The sequence below is a fragment of the Anguilla anguilla genome, chromosome 4 (assembly GCF_013347855.1).
Source record: "Anguilla anguilla isolate fAngAng1 chromosome 4, fAngAng1.pri, whole genome shotgun sequence".
Classification (NCBI taxonomy): Eukaryota; Metazoa; Chordata; class Actinopteri; order Anguilliformes; family Anguillidae; genus Anguilla; species Anguilla anguilla.
Window position 1 is genome coordinate 40,580,111 of NC_049204.1, and position 25,911 is coordinate 40,606,021.

Consider the following 25,911-nt stretch of genomic DNA (forward strand, 5'->3'; position numbering starts at 1 on the left):
AAAATTTTCCAAAAATATGGGATGTTTTTTTTCTTAAAAGATTAGTCATTATTTAGTTATCTGCCACACCTGATGAAGCCCATCAAGGGCCTGATAACAAGCTCATAAATGGAACCAGGATTGATAGAGCAGGGAGAGATCTACAGTATGCAGTGTTGTGAGTTCCACGGTAAAGGAGCGAGAAAATCTGCTCCAAAAAAAGCAAAATATCATGCAGGGGTTGCTGTCAGAAACCGCATAGCTGGCCTTCGTCAGGCCAACTGTAGCTATTCTGAAATTTACAAGACCCTAAAGGCAGAGGAAATCCCTATTTCTCTATCAGCTATTAAGAGAATAGGTCAACGCTTTGAAACAACAGCTAATGTTGCCAGAAAGAAAGGATCTGGAAGGCCCAAAGCCTCATCATGCAGGGGTGACCACCTGCTGAAATTTACAGTTCTCAAAGACAGGAAAAGAGCCTACAAAAACTGTCAGCAGAATTCAAGACGCTAGAAAAGACTCTTTCGAGAAGAACAGTAACCAGAAGGTTATCTAATACAGGTTTTGTGTCTAGAAGATGTGTTACAATGCAATTGCTGTCTCAGAAAAACATCAAAGACAGAATTAAGTTTTTGGCAGAAGTTTGATTCAGAGTGGTTCAGCAGAGTTGTGTGGAGTGATGAATCACAATTTGAGTTGCATGACGATACTCCAGAGAGATGTCTTCGAAGATCTGCTGAGAAATACAATAGTGAATGCATCTCCACCACAGTTAAGCATGGAGGAAGAGGTGTCATGGTATGGAGAGCCTGTTCAGTTGCTGGTACTGGTGAGCTGCTTCACTATGAAAAGTCAATTAATGTTTTGGAATACAGGAGAATATTGCGGAAAAGGCTTGCTTCCCACAATTGAAAAGTTGTTTTCTAAAGAGGAACGCTCAGATGTTATTTTTCAACAAGACAATGCTCCTGCCCACACTGTAAAGACCACCAAAAAGTGGCTTGAGAACAAGTCCATCAGGCTCATGTTTTGGCCTGGTCAGAGTCCAGATTTGAACTCTAGAGAATATTTGGTCTCACATTAAACACAAACTAACCGGGGAACATTTTTCAACTACTCATCAACTGTTTGAAGCCATCAACATTGAATGGAACAACATTGACTCATTTTTCTGTAAAAAGCTGTCCGCAAGTTTGCCCACAAGGCTTAAACATTTAAATAAATCAAGAGAAAAGCTATCCCATACTAAGTTACTTTATCTATTTACTTAATTCTTGCTTATTTCTGGACAAATGATTTGTTGTTAAGACCATTAAGAGCTTAATATTTTGCCATTTTGGGCTTGGCCAATTTTTTTTTGCCCAGGAGTATTCCCAGAAGTCCAGGAATGTATCCAAAATCTCTCCAAAAATGAATAAAATGCTTTTTGTCCATTATAAAGCATATAAATGAGCCCCTTATGAAGGTGCAAGATGAAACATTAATATCAGATTAAAAAATAATGCAAAAACATTGTCACACAATGTGGTACAGTACCTAAATGTGTAATAATTAACTCTCGTATGTATTTCTGTACTCTACAGTATGTAATGTTTTCTTGTATGGGGATGGGACGACATGAAAACAATTTTCAACCGTCCACCACGTTTTGGCAAACTTTCACATCATAACCGTTGCATACATCACAAAAACTACTAAGCTACCAACGAACGCTTACATTACAGTGAAATATTCTCATTATAAAATACCAATAGCCTATTTAAAGACACACAATTTATATTTAATCAAAATATTTTGAGCAGTAATACTTACATAGTGATGACGAAATCATATCTGTGTTCAGTAGATAGAGAAAGAGACTGTAAATCAATGATGCAGATCTCTCCGCTTCTATTTTACTTCGTTGTCAGCTACGTCTATCAGCAAACATAGCTTAGCTATGCTCAGAAGTCCTCAATAATAATAATATTTTTCAAGTAATTACCAAAAATCATTGGTGCAGTGTCTTTTACTGCTACCACGGAGTGAATGCGTAAGTGAATGGAATGATGAGAAAACTTTCAGTTACTCTGAGCTATAAAACGCTATTCCAAAAGCAAAATTAGACATGTTATACATCGTTAGAAAGCTTATACTGTCACCTACTGAATAAATGAATTGTCAATGAAGCCAGACTGTACTAAAAAGGTCGACAATGCCGTACACAACACATGTGGTATTACGATCATCTATTTTGGAAGGTACCCAGGTGTCACAAATGCGCGTATATTTCACAAACGGATTGTCCAAGACAATATATGACTGCTCAGTCTCAAAAGGGACATCTCTACGCATAAAACCAATGGTAAGGTTGTATATGTATTCAATATTTAGTCCTAGATACTGACTGTAGAATGACATAGTATAATTTTTGAAAAAGTGTTTTCACTGCTTTATTGGCATATCTTAGGGCTATTGTTGGGTTTTTGAGTGGTGAAATAATATTTCTCTGAATTCCCAGGTCGACAATATTGTCTATTATGCCATGGGTGGGGGTGTAGTTGCAGATGAGTCTGCAGGGAGGTTGTGCTTGTTAAATGAACAACCAGAGCGACAATGGTGGTGCTGCTAAACTTCATATTCGGCATAGTTGTCATGTATCGTCTACTAATGAAACTAAAACAAAGCGTTTCTAGGCACGGCCGTGTGCCGACTACTAGGTGGTGTGCGCGAAGAGGTTAAAAAAGTAGGTTGACTATGTGCAAGTGTTATCATAAACTTGCGTCATTTCTAAACAGTTCAATTCCTGTATGTGTTTTTTCCTCTGAAAAGAGCTCAATCAGTATTGCTGAAATGTAGGATCAGTGCCTATTGTGGCTGGCTGAAATGCCACGTATCTCCCTCCAACATTCCCAGAAAGAATTTTGAGACTGCCAGAACATTCTTTGGCTGACTTCCATTCCAGAACTAATTTCCCAAGCCAACAGAAAGTTACTCTGCTTCCAGCAGTGGGGAATCTCCCTGAGATTTCTCCACGCAGGTAAATGACTGGGAAAGACTATTGAAAGAGGAAACTCGAGACATGAGTGAGGTGCTTTATGACCCCCCCCCCCCCCCCCAACAGTTTAGGTAATTGCTGATGTTCACTCCAGGAATGGGAGTTAATAGCATCAGGACATCTCATTGTTTATAACCAAGCAAAGGCAAAAATGTGCTTTCAATTGTTCTTTTAATACTGACACAGATTTAATACTGACACTTTCTTTGCTGTTTTCCTTTGTGTCTTTGTTCCAGTTCTTCTGTTTGATTTCATGTTAAGTTTCTGACAGCTTTGCATTTCCTCTTGGAGAACTGTACTCTGCAGTGATTTGGTGCGGTGGGTTATGAAAGGTTCAACCGGTCAGTTTAATTGGCAGAGCTGAGGCGTGAGGCTCAGACATGTGCTTGCTGTCTGTTTAGATTGAGCGCGCTCTCTGTGGGCGACGCCGCTTTAGCAGGATGACAGCGGGTTTGTGTTGAATGTTTTTTCTTCCACCATGATTCATTCCTGAGTTTAAAATTTTGAACATCCAGGCCCTTCATTATGCCTGTCCCATTCCTGCAGAGTCCTCTGTATGTGCATTAGGGCTGCGCACATGGACTTGCAGTGCCACAGTACGGTACTTCTTTCTTCCTGGACAGCATTCCCTTGGGAGGTCAGTACAATGAAACGGGAAGACTGAATCTCCCGACCAGTCCTGTTAAGGCCAGTTCAGATCAATGACTCTAAACAGAGTCTAAACAGCAATGAGACTAAACAGTTTTAAAATGTTAAAATGTTGCAGAGAAAATTGCAGCGGTGTGAACTGGTTAGTCGCAGAGCGTCTGAAGCCGTTGCCTGGGGTCTCAAAAGACCCACCTTGTCAAATCGCCAAGTGCAGTTTTAGAATGTTTACAATCAGACGTTTTGGAATTTTGCAAGTTGCATCCAGTCTCGTTGCGGATCATTGATCTAAACTGGCCTTTAGACCCTGCATCATGCTGCCACTGCTGCAGTCAGAGTCTGATCTCAGGCTCCACGCCTGCTCCTTCACACCACAGCCAAACTGCATCCTGATCCTCAGTCCTCAATCCTGGAATGGTGGAACATTGAATCTGGAACTTGAAACCTGGATACTGTCTGCTGCGGGGTCCATTTAGTGTTGTGGTTTTCTTGGGAACTGTTTTAGACATTGCTTTCTGTTGGTTTCTTAAGAACATTTAGGGATTTTTTTTTGAATACATGAATGCAGTTATGTAATTTAGTATGTATTATGGAGGTGTCATTGCTGGTTGCATAACATTTATCACTGCAGTAAAGAAATGTTGGTACTGATCAGCCAGGGACACCGATTCAGCTACCATCAAAAGAACAAACAGTATCAGCTGAAAATATTTCTGTAATGCATACAGGGCCTTGCTCTTGAGAACGACAGGTGTGACATGTGGGTGTGGTGGGGCCAGTGGTCTTTAGATAGGAATAACATATTGGTGTTTGATATATTCTGAACGCACAAAAGTATTGTTTTCGGGAAAGGCAAAGAAGGCCTCCATGTTCTCAGTTTGTTTGCCTTATTGCCCTTCCATTAGCTTGTGCTGCAGCTCGTGCTGCCACTTAAACTCCAACCTGTTCTCTGTTCAACTGTCCTGACCCTGGGGCCAGATTTATTTATTTATTTATTTATTTATTTATTTATTTATTTATTTATTTGTTTGTTTGTTTGTTTGTTTGTTTGTTTGTTTGTTTATTTATTATGTGTTTATATATTGATTCATTATTCTGTCAGTGTCCAAGTGATTAGTCATTTAATTTTTATTTAAATTATCCATTTAGCTTTTTTTTTTGCTGAATATATTTTGGCAGGCATCATTGCTGTGGATGCTGGAAGACAGTTGTTGTTCTTGCTGTTAGAGCCTCACAGGCATATCAGGAAGCCACAGTAAAGTACTGGCACCAGCTGTGTGTGAGCTGGTTTGTGTGGATGTTGATGGTTGTGGGATATTTGCAGTGGTGTTTGGGATAGCGTATAAGCACCATCAGTTTCCCCTTTGTCAAGGACTAATTTTGAAGACTGATTTCCTCTCCTTCACTGCACTTCATTTTGCAATGACCCTTAGCCCCCGGGGCGTGGCTGGTTTAAAGGGTTTGGGACACAGGTCTGGACTCCAAATTAAAGCTGCTTGCTGCTGCCAGTTATCAGCAAATGAAATGCCACTGGCCAGATGTGCAGCATGGCTCTGTCCAGCCTTCTGACTAGGGTACAATTCCGGTTCCTAATGTAGATCATCTAGGATCTCTTTTGCCATTTGGTTCAATCTAGCCCTACAGACAGGTGGTGGAGCTGGTGTTCTTTTCTGCCTGATACATTGATTGATGAATGTCATGGATGTCAATCCAATTCCACTCACCCTATGTCCTAGGTTTAAATCAGTTCTGATTGGTGGGGAAGAATGGAAATCAACCTACTGGCTTCCAGGGCTAGATTTGAGTAAATTGAAACCAATTTAGGGATATCCAGCACTGAATAGTATTGGCTAAAGTCTGGTTAAGTGGTTACTTATTTTAAATCAAGGCAGTATTGATATTTTGAGATGGATGTGCAACTCAGTTGAATTCACGACTTGCTTTTGCTCCAATGAATGCAACTAGTTATTTCATTGTACTAGTATGCTAGTAATACCAGTGAATTGTCTCATATTTCTTTCAGGGTTATTGATCACTTCGTCAGTACATTTTTCTTCAGTTATTTTTCTTGTTTTTTTGTTAACAGGCCTTTGAATATTGATCCAGATGATCGAGTAATGTCACACTCAGTTGTTGAATATCTCAGTCTTGTCGCCAGAATAAGCAGCACGAAGAAAGTGCCCGAGCGCTGCCCTTCTATGCCCGAGCCAGTACTGCCACACCCTGGCTTCGCCTCTCCTCTTTTCCCACTCCTAATGCCCATCCCCTCTCTCCTCCCTCCTTGCTCCATTCTTCCACAGGATGCTGGGAGTCAGCAGATTGGTTTTCTGCTAGGAAGCTGTGGAGTCACTGTGGCCTTGACCAGCGACGCCTGCCACAAAGGCCTACCCAAGAGCCCCACGGGAGAGATCCCCCAGTTCAAAGGTCACTCAGAACTATGTACATAACAAGAGCCCCATGGGAGAGATCCCCCAGTTCAAAGGTCACTCAGAACTATGTACATAACAAGAGCCCCAAGGGAGAGATCCCCCACTTCAAAGGTCACTCACACTATGTACATAACTAGAGCCCTATGGGAGAGATCCCCCAGTTCAAAGGTCACTCAGCACTATGTACATAACTAGAGCCCCACGGGAGAGATCCCCCACTTCAAAGGTCACTCACACTATGTACATAACTAGAGCCCCACGGGAGAGATCCCCAGTTCAAAGGTCACTCAGCACTATGCACATAACAAGAGCCCCAAGGGAGAGATCCCCCACTTCAAAGGTCACTCACACTATGTACATAACTAGAGCCCTATGGGAGAGATCCCCCAGTTCAAAGGTCACTCAGCACTATGTACATAACTAGAGCCCTATGGGAGAGATCCCCCAGTTCAAAGGTCACTCACACTATGTACATAACTAGAGCCCTATGGGAGAGATCCCCCAGTTCAAAGGTCACTCAGCACTATGTACATAACTAGAGCCCCACGAGAGAGATCTCCCAGTCCAAAGGTTACTTTGCACTACATATGTAACAAGAGCTCCATGGGGAAGATCCCCCAGTTCAAAGGTCACTTTGCACTACATATATTGCAAGAGCTCCATGGGGAAGATGCCCCAGGTCAAAGATCACATTACATTATGAAGCACAGCACATTGCATAGCAGTAACAAAGGTCACATTGCATTTCAAAACATTACATTGCACAGCAGATGCAAAGGTCACATTGCTTTGCAGAATGCATCTAGATTTCAGTGCAGTGTTTGCTGCTAACCTCATCTAGCATGTCCCATTGGCAGGGGGTGGGAGTGTAGAAGGGTGTTGCCCCTCGTAATCTTTACAGGGATTATATTTGGGTATCAATAGCAATGTTACAGCAATGGCTGGTTATATTTTTAAAGTAATGATTAAGAACCATAGCAACTGACATCTCCAGAAATATTTTGTCAGATTAAGTGTGAAACTTGCTTAATGTGCGTGTGTGTCTATGTCTTTGTGTCTGTGTGTGGACGGACGTGTGCGTGTCTGTGTCTTTGTGTCTGTGTGTGGACGGACGTGTGCGTATCTGTGTCTTCGTGTCTGTGCGTGGACGGACGTGTGCGTATCTGTGTCTTTGTGTCTGTGTGTGGACGGAAGTGTGCGTGTCTGTGTCTTTCTCTGTGTGTGGACGGACGTGTGCGTGTCTGTGTCTTTGTGTCTGTGTGTGGACGGACGTGTGCGTCTCTGTGTCTTTGTGTCTGTGTGTGGACGGACGTGTGCGTATCTGTGTCTTTGTGTCTGTGTGTGGACGGACGTGTGCGTATCTGTGTCTTTGTGTCTGTGTGTGGACGGACGTGTGCGTGTCTGTGTCTTTGTGTCTGTGTGTGGACGGACGTGTGCGTGTCTGTGTCTTTGTGTCTGTGTGTGGACGGACGTGTGCATGTCTGTGTCTTTGTGTCTGTGTGTGGACGGACGTGTGCATGTCTGTGTCTTTGTGTCTGTGTGTGGACGAACGTGTGCGTGTCTGTGTCTTTGTGTCTGTGTGTGGACGGACGTGTGCGTCTCTGTGTCTTTGTGTCTGTGTGTGGACGAACGTGTGCGTGTCTGTGTCTTTCTGTCTGTGTGTGGACGGACGTGTGCGTCTCTGTGTCTTTGTGTCTGTGTGTGGACGGACGTGTGTGTGTCTGTGGGGTGTCTCTCCAGGCTGGCCTAAGCTACTCTGGTTTGTCACGGAATCCAAGCACTTGTCCAAGACTCCCAGAGACTGGTTCCCACACATCAAGGACGCCAACAACGACACTGCCTACATTGAGGTATCAGCCTTACGCCTTTATTCTCGCACCTTTCACATACTGTATGCACTAACATTCAGAGGCCATGGGGTCTCATCTCAACCAGTACATACTGAGGTCAGTAATGATAGTTACTGCAGAAATGACATTGGTACATCATTCAGTGAGCCTTGAATCTACCATTCATTTAAATGTGAAATCCATTGTCACTCGTCAGAAATAAATATGACTGAATAGCGAATACAAAACAAAAGAAGATAGTGGGGCTATCTGGCTGCATTTTGAATTGCCATGTGTTTCTGTGCTGTTTCCGTGTGTGACTGGAGAGGAATCAATAAGCCCTGTCTCTATGTAGGAATGAGCCCTTTCTCCATTAGTCACACTGGATAAAACAGAATGAATAATTAATCTGTCATTACTTCTTGACTGCCCAATACCACAGAGATTTCAGAGGTATAGTCCAGCTGGTCCACGGTTTTTTTTTTTTTTTGTTCTGCTATCGATCTGTCTGGATTGCACATCTATAATGAATGTTTCAATCAGTGCCGTGTAAGGCATACTTCAGTCTTTTATTATTATTATTATTATTATTATTATTAGCAATAGAAATAGCAATTAGATTAGCAATCGGAATAGCAATTAACACATCAGTTAAAAAGCATCTGGCTGAAAAATAGTTGTAAGGATTATGCCTATCGTCCTGTTTAAAAGTTTCCGTAGTCTTTGACAATATTACTCAAGTAATATACCAAATGTATTATATAATTCAAACAGCTCTCTGTAAGATCAGCCTCACACTACACCAAGAATGGGACTACTAACTACTCCGATCCTGTTTTGGATGTTTTTTTTGTGATAATCCAGCCTTGTCACATTCTAGCATGGTGCAGTCATCCACAGCTGTTTCCTCTTCATTTTATTGTTGTGTCTGTATGGTGCAGTCTGCCTTTGAAGACTTCATATGAAGTCATTTTAATATTGATCAAAAACATCATCATATATACAGGGCCATCAGAAAGTATTCTTGTTACAACCTGATTTAAAAAAAAAAAAAAAAGACTTTAGGTAGAGAAGAATTCTGTTAATTTTTGCACATTTATTGAATGACAAAACAAAGTACAAACTATTCAATTTATTCCATTAACAGACTACAACGGCAGCCAAAAGCCTGGAATCTAGACTAGATACTGAAAATTTTGTATACGTTTTCTGAAGACGCAATTGTGCATACCTAACGAATCAGAAACACAAGTAAAGCCATTTATCCCAAACATTATGGCACCCTGACATGGGGTCTATGTATAAAAAGTGTTTCTACATAGTGAAACCAAAATGTGTTAAAATATCCTTAAATAAAATGCTGAGAATCTGCACTTTTACCACATGTGCATTGTTTTATTGCAAATCTTAAGTTTTGAAATATAATATAAAAAATTATTTTTTGTCCATTTGACAGCCCTAATCCTTCGCTAATGCTGTTCTCTTTCAATCTAATCGCCAGTCTGTGTCTCCCTGTTGTCTCAGTTACATGTCTTAACGAGTGGGGCGTGGCTTGTTTTTGGGACAGTATAAAACCTGTAAGGACGGAAGCGTTCTGGGAGTGACTGTGACGCGCACAGCCCTGCTGACGCACTGCCAGGCCCTTACGCAGTCCTGCGGGTACACAGAAGGTGGGTCCCCACGGGTTGTTGGGAGGAGGGGTTTGCGGGTGATTTTTTACTAGTGTGGTCATTGTGCCTCAAATGTTTAAGTGAAATATATTGTGCAGAATCTGTGCAGGCTATATGACAGAATTTGTTCACTTTGAGTGTAATAAATGCAGTTTTTCTCTCTCTGTCTCTTTCTCTGTCTCATCCCTTTAGCTGAGACCATTGTGAATGTATTAGACTTTAAGAAAGATGTGGGCCTTTGGCATGGGATCCTTACGGTAAGGCTGAAAATTCAGGAGACAACCTCTGATTACACATTCATTAATGCATATGCATGTATAAATGGTAAATGAACTGCATTTATATAGCGCTTTTATCCAAAGCGCTTTACAATTGATGCCTATCATTCACCCATTCACACACACACTCACACACCAATGGTGAAAGGCTGCCATGCAAGGTACCAGTCAGCTCGTTGGGAGGGTTAGGTGTCTTGCTCAGGGACACTTCAACACGCCCAGGGTGGGAGATCGAACCGGCAACCCTCCGACTACCAGACAACCGCTCTTACTTCCTGAACTGTGTTCCATCTTTAGATCTGAACATCCAGGCAAGGGTTTGAATAAGGAAAAAACATTTAGCGGTAGTCTTTCCACCACACACTAGAGCAAAGTTTTTGATCAAAATTTACTCCCCTTGGCAGGCTAGTAATTCACAACTATTTGCAACCCCTGGAATATTTCCACCACTATTTGCAACCCCTGCAATATTTTCACCATTGGCAAGTGGGTGAGCTTAGTTTATAGCCCTGACATTAGTGTTTATATTCAGCATTATGCAAAATCCAAATGTGTCATAAATGCAAATAAATTAACTTAAAATTAGTAGAATTCAAGAGTAAGTTCATTTTTGAAGCAATATTTGATAGTAAGAAGTCAAACTTTAGAAAATGCTGTTTGTAGTTTAGTGAAGTTGCTTGGAACTCCGGGAATTCCATTGGATGCAGTGAGGTAACAGCTGAACCATTAAGCCCCTCCAATATAGTGTTAAAAAATAAATCAGAGCACATGTACCAAGCAGTTGTGAGCAAATTTATATTCTCCCAAGTTACACACCCTGGTTGGGATTTAATCCTGGAACGTGGGGTCCATCCATGCACTAGGATGATTAGAATGTTTTATTTTTAATTAACGCTGCTTATTCCAGTAATAATAACGTGTTCTAGAAAAGGGCTGTCGCTTCGTTTCGGCCTTGGTAAATGCAGCCATTCTGGCTACCACGATACGTACTAAGTGCCTTGAAGGCTAAGTAATATACGGAGTACTCATTCTTCTTAGAATTCTCACTGTTCCACTCTGATAAGCTTTAAATATAACAGCCCAGAAGCAAAAACAAACACTTCAGTTGTTACACTTCAGCCTTGGACGTCCCAGTCCACACTCAGTCCACTCACTGTGCTTCTGGTCTACACAGTTTCATTCACTTCCATTTTAATGTGAGATTTTTAGCTATTTGCTTTTTGACTGAAGTAATACACGTGTTATTCTCATTCACCCACTGTCTTCAGTCTGAGTCTTAGTCTAAAGTCTTTTTTATAGATTCATACTCAGTAGTTTCTTGATTTTTCTGATCTTCTGTTCCTATTTTTGAGTTTATGTAGTTCATGAATACTCACATATTTGTATCCTGTCTGATGGTCCATAGTCCTATAACTGATTATGATTGATGTGCTTTTCCCTGTTTTTGCTTTTTGTTTTTATTTTTCCTGTTAATCACTTTGAGCTGCAGTCTGTATGAAAGGGGCTATACAAATAAAGTTATTATTATTATTATTTTTTTTTTTCTATTATTATTATTATTATTATTATTATTATAAGACTTAAGTCACTGTCACTGACTGGCCAGAAATTACACCTGATGCGTAAGGTCAATGATTAGATGGGGGATATGAAAACTAGCAACTGACCTTGAGGGCCTGAGTTGAATATCCCTGATGTAGTACATGAACTCCACACATGCACAAATGCAATGGTAACTGAAGTTATGCTCTTTTTTTGTCCTGTCTTGGGTGCATGTTGTTCCACACAATATGCACACAGGGTATACGTCCAGATTGCCTACTCTGGCATTTAATTTCATCCTCTCTACTTCCAAAGAACAGACAGTTCTGATTGGTAACAGGAGTTTCTGGAGCTATGTGCCTATATCTCCCATTGCTGCAGCATTGTCCTTGGCCACACCCATTAATACATTTTTAAGATGCATCACATTGGAATTTTTAGGCTACAATAGTTGAGAAACAGAACTTCCATTGTTGGGACTACAGAACTGAGTAATCTGTTGAGTCTGTGGCTGCATAGTTTGAAAAGGCTATAGGTCACCATTTGGATGTAGCAGTGATCTGAAGTTCTGTGTGTAATGTGAATGTAATTCCTGCTTTCCACCACCAGAGCGTCATGAACATGATGCACGTCATTTGCATCCCCTACTCCCTCATGAAGGTCAACCCGCTCTCCTGGATCCAGAAAGTCTGCCAGTACAAAGGTCAGTATTCTGACCTCCTCCCCTTACCCCCATTTCCAGAGCTGCATCACCCCCCACACACAAACAATCAGGGTGTAAAATTAACTTTTTTGTGTGTCTTTTTTTTTTTCTACCAGTCACTCACCTTTTTTACCAGCCACTTCTTAAAAATCAATATTAAGACAGCGGCGACTGAGCTGAAAATTGGTGGGGTGCAAAACTTTCCTTTAAACTAATCATTGATCTCAACCTGTTTTCATTAATTTTCCTTTATTATCAAGCGTGCCAACGATCGGACTAATCAAATGGCAAGTAGCCTAACACACAGCGTCTTCATACCGTGTTTGGGGGATTAAATCATAAATTCAATCTATCCGTTAAAAATCCGTTTTAATCAACAAGTAGTCTACACTTAACAAACAAGATACACCAGTCCGTTACCTACCGTGTTAGGTTTCAGAATAACCAGCAAAAACAAAACCTGCACTTCAAGATTGTTTACAATCTACGCATGGCAGATATTTGCCATGAATACGAGTGCGGCAAAAGAACTGCATGTATCCACAAATAATGTCGATTAAAAATGTGCAGAATTTCGTACTGCAAATATAAATAAATGTAGGCTATAAGGCCTAGGCTACTCGCTAAAACTGCCTATTTGGGGAGAGTAGGCTATATATGATATTATTGAGTAGCCTATTTTGTGGATTAATTATATTGATACTCAAGGAAAATCAGGGGAAGTTTCCGCACCACTGCTTCGTGAAACGGATTTTTCTAAATCCCATTTATCATTTAATCTCCCTAACACAATGCGAAGAAGCTGTGTGTCACTTTCCAATTGATTAGTCAGATCGTTTGCATGCTTGTTAATCACTGCAAATTAATTAAAACAGTTTGAGATCAATGATTAGTCTAAAGGAACGTTTTCAGCTCACCAGTCGCCACTAAAAGGCTAAATACGACAGTACGGCTCGAACACCTGACCATGTCGCCACTTCTCATTGAAATATCGTCTCGGGGCCGTGACGCAAGATGGGTTGCCAGGTTTCTGCCATGTAAATAACGCGATAACACAGTGCAGACAAAGGTTGGGCATCCGCCACTGTGGCGTGTGAGCCTCACAAATTTACCAGCCGCTCCGCAAAATCACCCGCATTTGGCAGGTGTTAATTTTACACCCTCCAAACAATTGCACGCACGCACACACAGGCAGAGTGCTTTATAAAACAGGTTTATACCACAGAACTGGACTGAAAGGCTTTCTTGAGCTAAAAAGAGCTGGCCATTTGTTTTTCTTTGAACGTATTTAAATATATGCAGGTTTTAATTTGAAACCTGTGTTCTGTTTGGCTAGCCTGCCTAATTGTGGCTGTGCTGTCCCCTCCCTCCATAGCGAAAGTGGCCTGTGTGAAGTCCCGGGACATGCACTGGGCATTGGTGGCTCATCGGGACCAGAGGGACATCAACCTCTCCTCCCTCCGCATGCTGGTGGTCGCAGATGGATCCAACCCCTGTGAGCTCCGCCCAGCTTCTACCCCTCCCCTCACATTCAAATTCAAATGTGCTTTATTGGCATGACTGCGCATAATAACCATATTGCCATATAGCAATCATTTTCATAAGATCTGCATGAACAATAATGACATCAACAACGTAATACATACTGTGCTTATGCCTTTTTTTTCCAGTGCCTCTGTCCGACTGTTTTGCTGTCTCTCACTCTGTCTCTTTTTCTGTTAGTCTCTCTCAAGTTAAAAAAAAAAAAAAAAACTTTTTTGGCAAGTGCACATTTGCTTTGCTATAATTTGAAATAGCACTTTAGAAATTGAACAAAAAAAATGTCTGTATAGTTCTGCTGGAACACAGGCCTTTTTCATTATTGCTTGCATCTCTGCAACACTACTCTCTCTTAGTCTCTTCATAGCTCACTTATGCAGCAGAGTCACTTTGTCTTCCCTTCTTTCCTTTCTGTTTCTGTTCATCCTTTTCTTTGTCTCTGCTTTTCCATAAATCTTTCAGATTTCTTTGTCTTTTTCCTTCCCTCCCCTTTTACTGTGCAATGTTGAAGGGTACTGTCTCTCGCACGTCTGTCTTTGTGCTTCTGCACCAAAGCAAATACCTCTCAGGCACATAGGCCTCAAGTCCTGTCGTTAGCCATGTCAGAGGACAGTGTGTTTTCAGACAAACAGCTCCACTCCCTTATGAACAGCTGAACATGTCAACATCTTTCGACCGTCCCAATCTATGGACTCTCACTTCACCGAACGCAACCATATTCTTTCACATTCCACAAGAAAGGGCTTGGCCAGACAGCTGTTTCTAGATTTAAAAGGTCCTTTGTGACTGCTGCTAAAAAGAACCATGACTGTTCACAGACTGTATGACTACAGCCCCAGGGATGACACTTGTGGGGGTGGGGGGGGCGGGGGGGGGCGTGAGGGGGAATCGGCCAGGGCTTAAGCCGAGGCGGCGATCTGAATCATTTTTCCGCTTGCAGAAAATTGTGGTGGGGTGTGTGTTTCTAAAGCCACTTAAACATGACAAGCATCAAAACGCTCAACATGGCATCAGATCGTTAAGTTCCTATGGACAGTGTCGATGCCCAACAGGCAGCAACGTTCAGCCTGGTGTAGCGCACAGGTAAAAATAATGCCCAGCTGTGCCTAACTTCCGTAGCGCATCCAATCATATAACAGCTTTGTATGAAGCAGGCAGATGTGAACATGGAAGGTCATTTTGGGATAAACCAAGAATTTTTGATTTTGCGAAGCGAGTTCTCAATTTAGCCTTATACCGACATAAAGTTTTAACTGCTGGTGGCACTCGATTCCCCTCGTGTAGTCAGCGCCTTACTTGGCATTGAGCGCAGTGTTAGACACTTCTCATGTGAAATCGGCTTAAGCAATCAGCAGTGCATTCTGGGACAGACTGACCCTTGCGTTCCGAGGTTTGCTGCTCTTTTTTATACAGTGTCAATGCAGCGGAGTGTTTTACTCAGGTGAGGAACGGTCAGGGTACAGTGACAGGGAGCCTGAGCCTGCAGCATTACAGACTGGAGTCCAGGTCCTGGACCACCATAGCAAACTTTCACTCCCCTCCCCTACCAATCCCCCTGCTCCTTTGCTCCTGACCCCACCTCGGTCTGCCATGCCTGCGCCTCCCCTCCAATGTCATGGCTCCCTTTATCTTGGCTCCACCCCAACCCTCCCTGACCCACCCACAGCCACCTGCAGCTGGTGAAGTGTTAGAGGCAGCGTTAGTTCTGTCTGCCCTCTGTTTCTCAGACCCTACGCCTCTCTCTCCCAGGGTCAATCTCGTCCTGCGACGCCTTCCTTAATGTCTTCCAGAGCAAAGGCCTGAGAGCAGAGGTCATCTGCCCCTGCGCCAGCTCTCCAGAAGCCCTGACTGTCGCCATCCGGAGGTAACAGTGCCCAGTATTATGCCGTATACACAATATCAACTGTGCTTCCCTGCAGTACTACCCATTACATTGTTACAAAATATTACACAACCTACACAGTACTGGCCATTACACTCTCTCCTAACAGCTAATTATCACCACCAGAGGTAACATTAGACAGGATTGCGCAAAGTAAAAAGACAATCTGCTCAACTCTCACTCGTGTCTGCTCCCAAGAAGGGCTGGTAATCACCACCTGGAGGTAATATTCATATATTCACTAGTATTACTAATACACACATACACATTGCAGTACTAATACATGCAGTGATATTGTGCTATATGTGCAATACTGGGGCAACAATATTACAAAAAGCAAAACCAGGAAATTTGATCTCTAGTGGAGGTTGAAAAGTGAAGATGGGGGACAGACCGCTCTCCTTTTCAGGTCACACTGGTCCCTGCAGACTGAATCTGTTTTAAGTAGAAAGACTGTACCATAGCTTAGCAGGCCAGTGCAGGTGGTGAAGGATGTTCAAAAGTGCCATGGCATGTGTGGGTTCTGGCAGGTTGAAGACCTAGTGGGCAGTACGATACCAGCCAGTGTAGCACACATCAGGCAACCATGCCCCCCCAAACGCACACACGCACGCACCCACGCAGGCACGCACACACGCACCACACAAGCACACATGTACACATGCACACACCACACACACATGCACCACACTCTCTCACACACTCATGCACCATGCACACACACACCACACACACGCACACACACTCAGTAACACACTCTTTTGAAATTATACCTACACCTTCCCATACCGCCACAGCAGTCACAGCACAGTACAGTTTGCCTGGTCCTTATAATGCACTTTCAACAAGTTTTTTTGGGTCAGTAAAAAAGTAATGTGAAAAATATGGGCTGTGTTGCGGTGTGAGTGTTTCTAAAGCCGCTTGCAAAGAAATAATATTTTTCCAGGTCTGGGGTAATAGCATCTTACAAGCTGTGTACCCTTGGTGACCAGACTCAAACACCAGACAAGGAGATAAATGCTTTTTGATAAGCTGCATTATCCAAGTCACTGCCATGTTTCAGTTTCATTAAGCTGCTTTCTTCTTCTTTTTTTCTCTTTGTTGGTGTTTTTTATGGATGGGGGTTATGTCTTTAATTTAAAGTACGGCACAGTCGGTAAAATGAAAGGGATTTTAATTAGAGTTGCGTGTCGCCTTGCACGCAAAAAAATGTGGTGCGTCGTCATTTGCTGAGGTAATGGCGAATACATAATTTTACTGCTTGATTTTATTTCAGCAATGTAACAAACAGACCTGTAATAAACCCCCTTCCCCACATTTGGGCCCAGCTTTCTGTAATGTTGCAGTTCTGCAGCAGTCCTGTGGTCACCACATCACCACTCCCCCCCCCCCCCCATCCCCCACCCCCCCAAAAACAAAATCTCAACTGTCACTCTCTCCATGTCTTTTTTTCCTTCTTAATTGGAAAACATTTTACATTTTTGATCAACAATTTTGATAGCCCCTTTAGTATACAGTAATATTCCAGCATATTTATTGAGTATTGAAAGAGGTTTAAAGTGGGTTCATCTGGGTTTTATATTTCTTAATTGTATTTTAATTACTTTTGTTGATGTTCTTTTCTGGCTGAGCTTGCCTGTATCTGAAATTGATCCCTCTGGGATTATAGATCTTGTTATATGAGATGACCTGTCCTGACTGATTCTTATGTTTATTTATACATTTTCATATTTTTTGCAGACCCACAGATGACAGTAACCAGCCACCAGGTCGGGGGGCGCTGTCCATGCAGGGCCTGAGTCACGGGGTGATCCGGGTGGACTCGGAAGAGCGGCTGTCGGTGCTGACGGTGCAGGACGTGGGCACCGTGATGCCGGGAGGTACAGAGCAACGCCCAGCACAGAGTACCCAGAGGTCACAAGGGCATCTCCGCAACTCTGGGCCAATCATTGGGCAGCGTTCAGAGTATGCAGCTGCATTGCATCCTCATAGAGTTTTGCCCTTAACGTTGTGTGACAAGTTTCAGAAAGGTTCTATTTAATTTGATCCTTACGCAGCGATGCGCTGAAATTCCACTTCGAACCCAGGAGCTTCTCACCTGCATTGATGCTCAGGAGCTGGAGACACGCGGTTCCTTAAACTTGTTATTTGACATTACAGACACGGTTCCTCAAAGGGCAACTTTAGTCCTTCAGGCATTTCATATTTAGCAGCCGCGGCCAAAAAGTTGACTGGAAAACTTGAAAGGGTATTGTCTTTCTTGTTGAGAGAAAACACCCTCTTATTCCGTGGTTCTGTTTTCTCCCCGTGCTAGCACTCACACAGGTCAGACATTATCTGGCAGAATTTGCTGAATGCATAACTCCAATGTTAGCTTGTGATGCTCCACACCTTCGGTCGCTTTCCCATGGCCGACTGCGCGCCCGCGGCGTCGGGGGAGATGGTGTTACCGCGCGGCTGCCCGCTGACTGGACTGCCTTTGTGCCCGCAGCGCTGATGTGCGTGGTGAGGCCGGACGGTGTCCCGCTGCTCTGCAGGACCGACGAGGTGGGAGAGTTGTGCGTGTGCTCCGTCGCCACGGGGACGTCCTACTACGGGCTCACGGGCATGACAAAGAACACCTTCGAGGTGGGTGCCTCCTCGAGCCCCTGTGGTCTGGAGCTCAGGCGGCTGCAGGCTGGAGGAGTTCCGTTTCCGGGGCAACTAGCTGAGTTCTTTGTTTCCAGAGCAACTGTTTCTGCACTGTTGCATACCGTTCTCTAGAGATGTTATAATGAAAAGCAGAATCTCTTTTCCAGATGTTATATATCGTCCTACGCAAAGGCATAGGTTTCATATCCTTTTTGGGGAGACGCACTGCTGGACCACCTAGTTGATCAGGTCTCACAAGCATGCTAGCTAGTATAGCAGTGAACTCGTATGTAAATATTGGGGGTGGTGTGTCTCCCTGTCTCCCTCCAAAACTACGTGTACAGTCCTACGTATGGACAGGGTGGCGTGTGGTTTTCAGTTTGGGGCAGAGGCTGCTGTTAGGTGTAGCGCTGTTGGCTGTAATTGCGCTGTTTTTTGTGTGCCAGGTGTTCCCCATGAGCAGCTCTGGAGCCCCCATCAGCGAGTACCCCTTCACGCGGACAGGCCTGCTGGGCTTCGTGGGCCCCGGGGGCCTTGTGTTCATCGCGGGGAAGATGGACGGCCTGATGGTGGTGGGGGGGCGGAGACACAACGCTGATGACATTGTGGCCACCGCCCTGGCAGTGGAGCCCATGAAGTTTGTGTACAGAGGAAGGTGTGTGTATTCAAGTGTGTGTGTGGGGGGGGGGGGGGGTATGTTTGTGTGCGTGTATGTGTGTGTACATTTGTGTGTATGAAGAAATCTCAATTGTGTATGTCTGTGGTAACCAACTCTGTTCCTGGAGATCTACTGTCTGGTAGGTTTTCATTCCAACTCTAACAATGCACACCTCATGCAACAGCTAGTTCTTGTTGAGCTGCTAATTAGTAGAGTCAGGTTTGCCAAATTAGGGTTGAAATGAAAACCTTTAGGATGGTAGATCTATAGGAACAGGGTTTGTTACCACTGATGTATGTGTGTTAGGGCTACACATCATGTACACACAGCTTCCATGTGATGGACAGGAACACATGATCATAGGAAAGCTGCATGACCTTGCTACTGATTGGCTGTCATATCAACACCCAATATATATGATTGGTGTCAGGCACACTGTGTGCCTACTCGTTCCTTTCCACCGTGCCCCTGAGCCTAAATGTGGCCCCGCCCTCTCTCCATGCTGATAGGATCGCAGTGTTCTCCATCACGGTGCTCCATGACGAGCGAATTGTGGTGGTGGCGGAGCAGCGGCCGGACTCCACTGAGGAGGACAGCTTTCAGTGGATGAGCCGTGTGTTACAGGTATAAACCCACCTGCGGGGTTTATGGGTATAGCTGCTCATTGTGGGTCTGTGACATGTTGTCAAAGTCTGATGCTGTCCTCCTGTTGTGATTAGGAGACCAGAGACTGGGCAGCCCACCATCTGTATCGGCATAAAACTGCAGCATCTGTTTCAAATTGTTCATAAATTGACACGTCAACTCTTACACAATTCATAAAGCAGACTTTAGTACATAGTCACCGTTTTCATACATGCTTAAATAAGTTATAATCAGCTTCTACATTATTGGAAAATATATGATGTTGATGGTTAGTGATTCCACATAAATGTTAGTAAATGTGTTATTCAGCCAAGGTGGCGACCTTCAGAAAATTCAACACAAGGTTAGAATATATTGTGTTTAACGGGGGTACATCATCATACTGATTATAACCTTGTGTGCACTTCTGGAGTCTCCATGTATATATTAACAAACATTTATTGCAGTTGGACTGAAAACCATCATAGCATTATTCAAAGAAGAATATTGGTGCTTCATTACACTCTAGTGCGTACACCTCACTGTGAAATGCCACCATAATTGTATAAGCTGTAGCCTCCTAATCTCATGAACATTTTCTGGCCCTACACATTTAGTTTGCAGTTTTCAAAATTTAGTTTGCTTGCACTTTTGTGGAAATGTAGCTCACTTTTCTCAACCCCCCACCACATGCTGACCCCTCCCTCAGTGGTCTGTCAGACTAAAAGCTGGTTTCTCTCCCGCCACACTTTTCTTCCATTTCCCAGGCGATAGACAGCATCCATGGGGTGGGTGTGTTCTGCTTGGCTCTGGTCCCTGCCAACACCCTCCCCAAGACCCCTCTGGGGGGCATCCACCTGTCAGAGACCAAGCAGCTGTTTCTTGAAGGCTCCCTGCACCCCTGCAATGTCCTCATGTGCCCCCACACCTGTGTCACCAACCTGCCCAAACCCAGACAGAAACAGCCAGGTTTGTGTGTGTGTGTGTCTGTGCGTGTGTGTGTGCGTGTGTACGTGCGTGCGTGTGTGTGTGTGTGCGTGTGTGCGTATGTGTGTGTGTGTGTGTCTGTGTGTGTGTGTGTGCGTGTGTACGTGCGTGCGTGTGTGTGCGTGTGCGTGTGCGTGTACGCGTGTGCGTGTGCGTGTGCGTGTGCGTGTGTGTGTGTGTGTGTATGTGCATGTGTGTGCCTGCACGTGTGTGTGTGTGTGTTTGTGTGATTGTTTGTGTTTGAGTTTGTGTGTTTGTGTGCCACAATATCATCATTTAGCTTACAATATGATACGAGTAATGAGAATCATGATTCTTACATTGCAATGATCCCTCAGCAGAATTTTGGCCAAATCTTTATTTTAATTTACTTTTTTATTATTTTTGATCCATTACCCATTCTTTTTTTAAATTTTTCATTTTGAAGTCATAGATTTGCATGTTGAACCCAACAAGTTGAAAACTCCAATTAACAGATGTATGGAGGACAGTCATCGGCCTACAAGCAGACAGACACAAACAGATATAAAAAAAGATCAGACGGATCTAATGGTGGGGATGGAAAGAAGAAAAGGCGATATATTAAAAATATTCATAAATAATTGGGGAGAATCAGAAATGTCAAATGAGAAAAAATAAATGAAATAACACTTTTAGTAAATAATAGTGGTAGTAGTAATTGGATGGTCCATCAAAATCAGCAACCCATGTGTCTTTCAACGGAAAAGGAGAAAAGTACAAAAGGATGTTTGTGTAGTTTGTCGTTGTCAGTGTTGACAGAGAGTGTTTAGGCTATTGTGTATAGTGTGACATGTAGTTGTAGAACATATGAAATAGATTTGTGTGTTAGACATTAATTCACCAGCAGATGTAGGGAAGTTCTAAATGGGGCCCAAATTTAATTCAGTTGTAGATTTTGGTTTTGGAGAGGCCATTTTTTCCCCAATGATCTGTAAAGGCTTAAAGATTGCAGACAGTTTGTTTCTGCTTTTCCAAATAAGGAATAGATCAATAAGAATGAGATTTGAGTTTTGGATAGGCAGGTCTAGTATTTAAGGAAATAGTGTGACAGAGAGGATACAGTTCTGCAATTGAAATAAGGGGATGTTTTGTTGATAACTTCCTGCCAGAACTGATGAGATAGTGGACAGAGCCTGGCAGCATGGAAGTAGTTAGCTGTGATATTCAGTGTGCAGTGTCAGTCTGTGTCAGTCTATGAATCCCATTTTATACATCTTATGCATCTTATGTGTGGCACGTGGTTTATATTATTCGGAATTAGTTTTGTTTAAAAAGCGTCAATACAGATTTGTGTCCAGACGTTCGCATCATGCTGATTCTAGGGTCTCTTTCCCGTTATTTGATTGTAGTGTTTCACAGTCTTGCTAAGGAATGGTAAGTCAAAGAGAATTATAGTCTTATATGAGAATTATATGGTTTGGGTGCAGGCAATTCATTATTTAATGTATGTATGGTGATTTTGTATGTATGGTAGTAGACGTTTGGTGTATCTAGACCTCTTGAATTTTACCTTTTTGCAGAGTTAAAATTTAATCCACAGGTTTTTGTTTTTTTTCTGTAAAATTTTAGTTTTAAAATTTGCATGAGATAACCACTTGGTGATGGGATGGACCAGAAGCATACCCAGGACATACCCAGGACATATCTCAACAAAGGGTGATTTTCATTTTGGCTTACTTGCTAGTTCGGCCTAGACCCGGCAGATTGCCAGAGAAACTTTTCTGGAAAGTTAACCACCATTCTTGGTCACATATCATGCCTCAAAAAGGTGAAGTTCTGTAACATTTTGTGGTAAGGCTGCATGTATAGAAAGGGTCATTGATGCCAACTAGATAAATACAGTAATAATACCTATGGAGAGTAAAACAGTGGCCTTTGAATTGGAATCTTGTTGCTATCTTCACACAGCTGTGGTTTTGTTCCAGTTTGCTGAGTTTAGGCTGAATCATGTGTATAAAGACTGATCTTTAGGGTTGTATTAAGGGTTTGGACTCCAGTGGTGTTATCATTTTGACAAATGGTGATGACCAGTGGTTGTTGGAATATTGGAAGTAGTAAAGGTTTGCTAATGCTTTACTGAAGATTTTAAGGTCTTTATTGAGAATAGTTAGGGTGTGGTAGCTGGGGCATGGGAATTGCATCTTTGCTAGGCTTCAGTAGTACTGAGATCAGGGCTGATTCATGTTTGGTGGAGTTGCTGAAGAGGTTTTTATTTCAGTTGCCAGCCTGACGAACAGTGGCAGTGTTTTTTTTTTTTTTGTGTTTGTGTTTTTTTTTGCCAGAAAAAACTAAAAGTTCTTGGGCTATTTTTCTTTCTTTTTCATTTGTTTAATTTATGCTACTTTCCAAAAGTTTTTGAGAAAACCGCTGCATTTGTCTGGACAAGACATTTACTGCTATACCAGGCCTAAAAACTGTCTCACAGAGATGATGACAAACCATAAAAAGGTTGCATTTTGATTCCAACAATTTATGACTGGTTTGGGTGTGCCATTCTCGTCCATAGAATGTGACCGGAGAAGGCAAGTGACTGGATGGCTTTTTTTTTGCCTAGTACTACTGTTTGTGGTACTACCCTGGTTTGTACCAGTACTTATGATTTCACTATTTCTAATGGTTAGATACATAGTTTTCCTGAAAATTATGAGATCATACAGTGCTGTGAAATAGCATTTCCCCCCTTACTCTATTACTGCATATTTGTCACACTAAATGGTTTTAGATCTTTAGACAAAAAGTAATATTAGACTAAGGGAACCTGAGTAAACACTTTAAAAAATGATTATTTTGTTTAATGGAAAAAGTTATCAATCATCCATGTGAAAAAGTAATGGCCCCCTTAAAACTTAATAACTGGTTGCACCACTTTTAGCAGCAATAACTGCAACTGAACACTTCCTATTATTTTATATCAGTCTTTCTCATCGCTGTGGAGGAAATTTAGCCTACTCTTCTTTGCAGATCGGCTTTAATTCAGTCAAAATGGTAGGTTTTCGAGCATGAGCTGCTTGTTTCAGGCCCTGCCACAGCATCTCTATTGGGTTTGAGTCAGGACATTGGCTAGCTCACTCTAAAACTTTGATTTTGTTTCTTTTCAACCATTCAGATGTGGACTTGCTTTTTTGTTTTGGATTATTGTCTTACTGCATAACCCAATTACACTTCAGCTTCAGTTAATTCTCCTTAAGAATTTCCTGGTACAGAGCATAATTTATGGTTCCTTCAATAATGCGAGTCGTCCAGGTGCCGAGGCAGCAAAGCATCCACACCCCATCATACTGCCACTACCATGTTTGACTGTTGGTATGGTGTTATTACTGTGAAAGGCTGTATTTGCTTTATGCCAGAAATAATGGCACCCATGTTGTCCAAAAGGTTAACTTGTCTGTTTATAAAATATTATCTAGGTGGGTTTTTGCAAATGTTAGACAAGCACTGTTTTTCTTAGCAGTGGTTTCCGCCTTGCTACTTTCTAATGAATCCCAATTTTGCCCAGTCTCTTTCTTATTGTGGAGTCATGAACATTGGCCTTAGATGAGGCTAGAGAGACCTGTAGTTCTTTGAATGTTCTTCTGGTATCTTTTGTGACTTCCTGGATGAGTTGTTGCTGCACCCTTTGAGAAATTTTGGCTGGCTGGCCACTCTTGGGTAAATACACCACTGTTCCAAGTGTTTGCCATTTAGAGATGATGGCTCACGCTGTGGTTTGGTGGAGTCCCATGACTGATGGCTCAGGCTGTGGTTTGTGGAGTCCCTTTGATCGTGGCATAGTGTGCTTGTAGAAACTTTGTGGTGACTACTTAACCGAAATGGTACGGTTCAATATGAGTGAGGTTTAGATTCAACAGGGATGGCTGTAATCAAGTGTGTCTGTGTTCAATCAGCTGAATCTAATTGTCAATTAAATTTGGTTAATTGGTTGATTAAGTAACTAAGGGGGCAATTCATTTTTCAGATGGGTGATATATGGCAACTTTTGAAACAGCTTTTTTCATTAAATATACAATATCATTTAAAAAATGTGTTGTATTTATTCAGTTTCCATTTGTGTAATATAAAATTTTGTCTGAAGATCTGAAACCATTCAGTGTGACAAATATGCAATAATAGAGGAAATCAGGATGGGGGCAAATACTTTTTCATGGCACTGTGCTCATGTTTTCATGATGTATTGTTGGTATTTGTACATCATGCAACCCTAGTATTTTGTGTGCGTGTGTACCTGTGTGTGCTTGTGATTGTGCATCTATGTGTACTGTACTGTACTTTACTGGTCACATTTGCCACTGTAGCTCTGTAAACATGCAGAACTGAGAGGGAGACAAACTTGTCTAATCAATGCCAATTTAGCTGAGAACAAATTTGTCTAAATGAGTTTAATGAGGTGGTTTATTTTTGAGCTTAAATGAAAGCCTGCAGCCCTCCAGGAGTCGGGGAAAAGTAGACCTGTCACCTGCTGTGACAGCTGATGTTTCCTGATGGCTTGCTGATGGTGTGTGAGGTTTGTCTGCATTGTCTCTGGGAGCGACCCTGCCTGTGTGGTGTGTGAGGTTTGCCTGCTTTGTCTCTGGGAGCGACCCTGCCTGTGTGGTGTGTAAGGTTTGTCTGCTTTGTCTCTGGGAGCGACCCTGTCTGTGGGGTGTGTGAGGTTTGCCTGCTTTGTCTCTGGGAGTGACCCTGTCTGTGTGGTGTGTGAGGTTTGCCTGCTTTGTCTCTGGGAGCGACCCTGTCTGTGTGGTGTGTGAGGTTTGTCTGCTTTGTCTCAGGGAGCGACCCTGTCTGTGTGGTGTGTAAGGTTTGTCTGCTTTGTCTCTGGGAGCGACCCTGTCTGTGGGGTGTGTGAGGTTTGCCTACTTTGTCTCTGGGAGTGACCCTGTCTGTGTGGTGTGTGAGGTTTGCCTGCTTTGTCTCTGGGAGCGACCCTGCTTGTGTGGTGTGTGAGGTTTGTCTGCGTTATCTCTGGGAGCGACCCTGCCTGTGTGGTGTGTGAGGTTTGTCTGCTCTGTTTCTCAGAGATTGGCCCTGCCTCTGTGATGGTGGGGAACCTGGTTTCGGGGAAGAGGATTGCCCAGGCCAGTGGTCGGGATCTGGGCCAAATCGAAGACAATGATCAGGCAAGAATGGTGTGTGTGTGGCACCATGGGCCTCATTTTCATCCCCCTGCCACCTCCATTTCTGTCTTTCTCTCTCTCACTTTCTCTCTCTCACTCTCACACACAGGCACACACACACAGATCCCCTCTTCATGTTATCTATCACAAACCCATGCCTAAATACACACACTTTCACTGTCACCCACACACATACATAAATTTTGCCAAGAAAATGCACACCTTAACATACGTCAACTCATGCACACGCACACGCATGCGTGCAAACGCACCGTTCCCTTCTCCATCCCGCACAGTTGAAAGCGTGAAGCTGGCTCCTCTCATAAAGAAATGACAGTGGTACCTG

At 42.9% G+C, this 25,911-nt stretch overlaps 1 protein-coding gene across 17 annotated transcripts in view; it reads left to right on the forward strand.

The window, feature by feature from the left end:
- LOC118225360 (disco-interacting protein 2 homolog C-like) overlaps positions 1 to 25,911 on the forward strand; it is a 171,071-nt gene that overhangs the window by 107,335 nt on the left and 37,825 nt on the right. For 9 of the 17 annotated variants that reach the window (XM_035413619.1, XM_035413621.1, XM_035413623.1 and 6 more), the window contains exons 12-24: positions 5,962 to 6,085; positions 7,831 to 7,940; positions 9,487 to 9,589; positions 9,782 to 9,846; positions 12,019 to 12,112; positions 13,488 to 13,607; positions 15,401 to 15,515; positions 17,274 to 17,413; positions 18,025 to 18,161; positions 18,611 to 18,819; positions 19,332 to 19,446; positions 20,214 to 20,415; positions 25,468 to 25,577. In XM_035413619.1, the coding sequence (XP_035269510.1) occupies positions 5,962 to 6,085; positions 7,831 to 7,940; positions 9,487 to 9,589; positions 9,782 to 9,846; positions 12,019 to 12,112; positions 13,488 to 13,607; positions 15,401 to 15,515; positions 17,274 to 17,413; positions 18,025 to 18,161; positions 18,611 to 18,819; positions 19,332 to 19,446; positions 20,214 to 20,415; positions 25,468 to 25,577 (1,644 nt within the window). The remainder of the gene's footprint in view (positions 1 to 5,961; positions 6,086 to 7,830; positions 7,941 to 9,486; positions 9,590 to 9,781; positions 9,847 to 12,018; positions 12,113 to 13,487; positions 13,608 to 15,400; positions 15,516 to 17,273; positions 17,414 to 18,024; positions 18,162 to 18,610; positions 18,820 to 19,331; positions 19,447 to 20,213; positions 20,416 to 25,467; positions 25,578 to 25,911) is intronic. The other 8 variants (XM_035413620.1, XM_035413622.1, XM_035413624.1 and 5 more) reach the window with 1 other exon arrangement.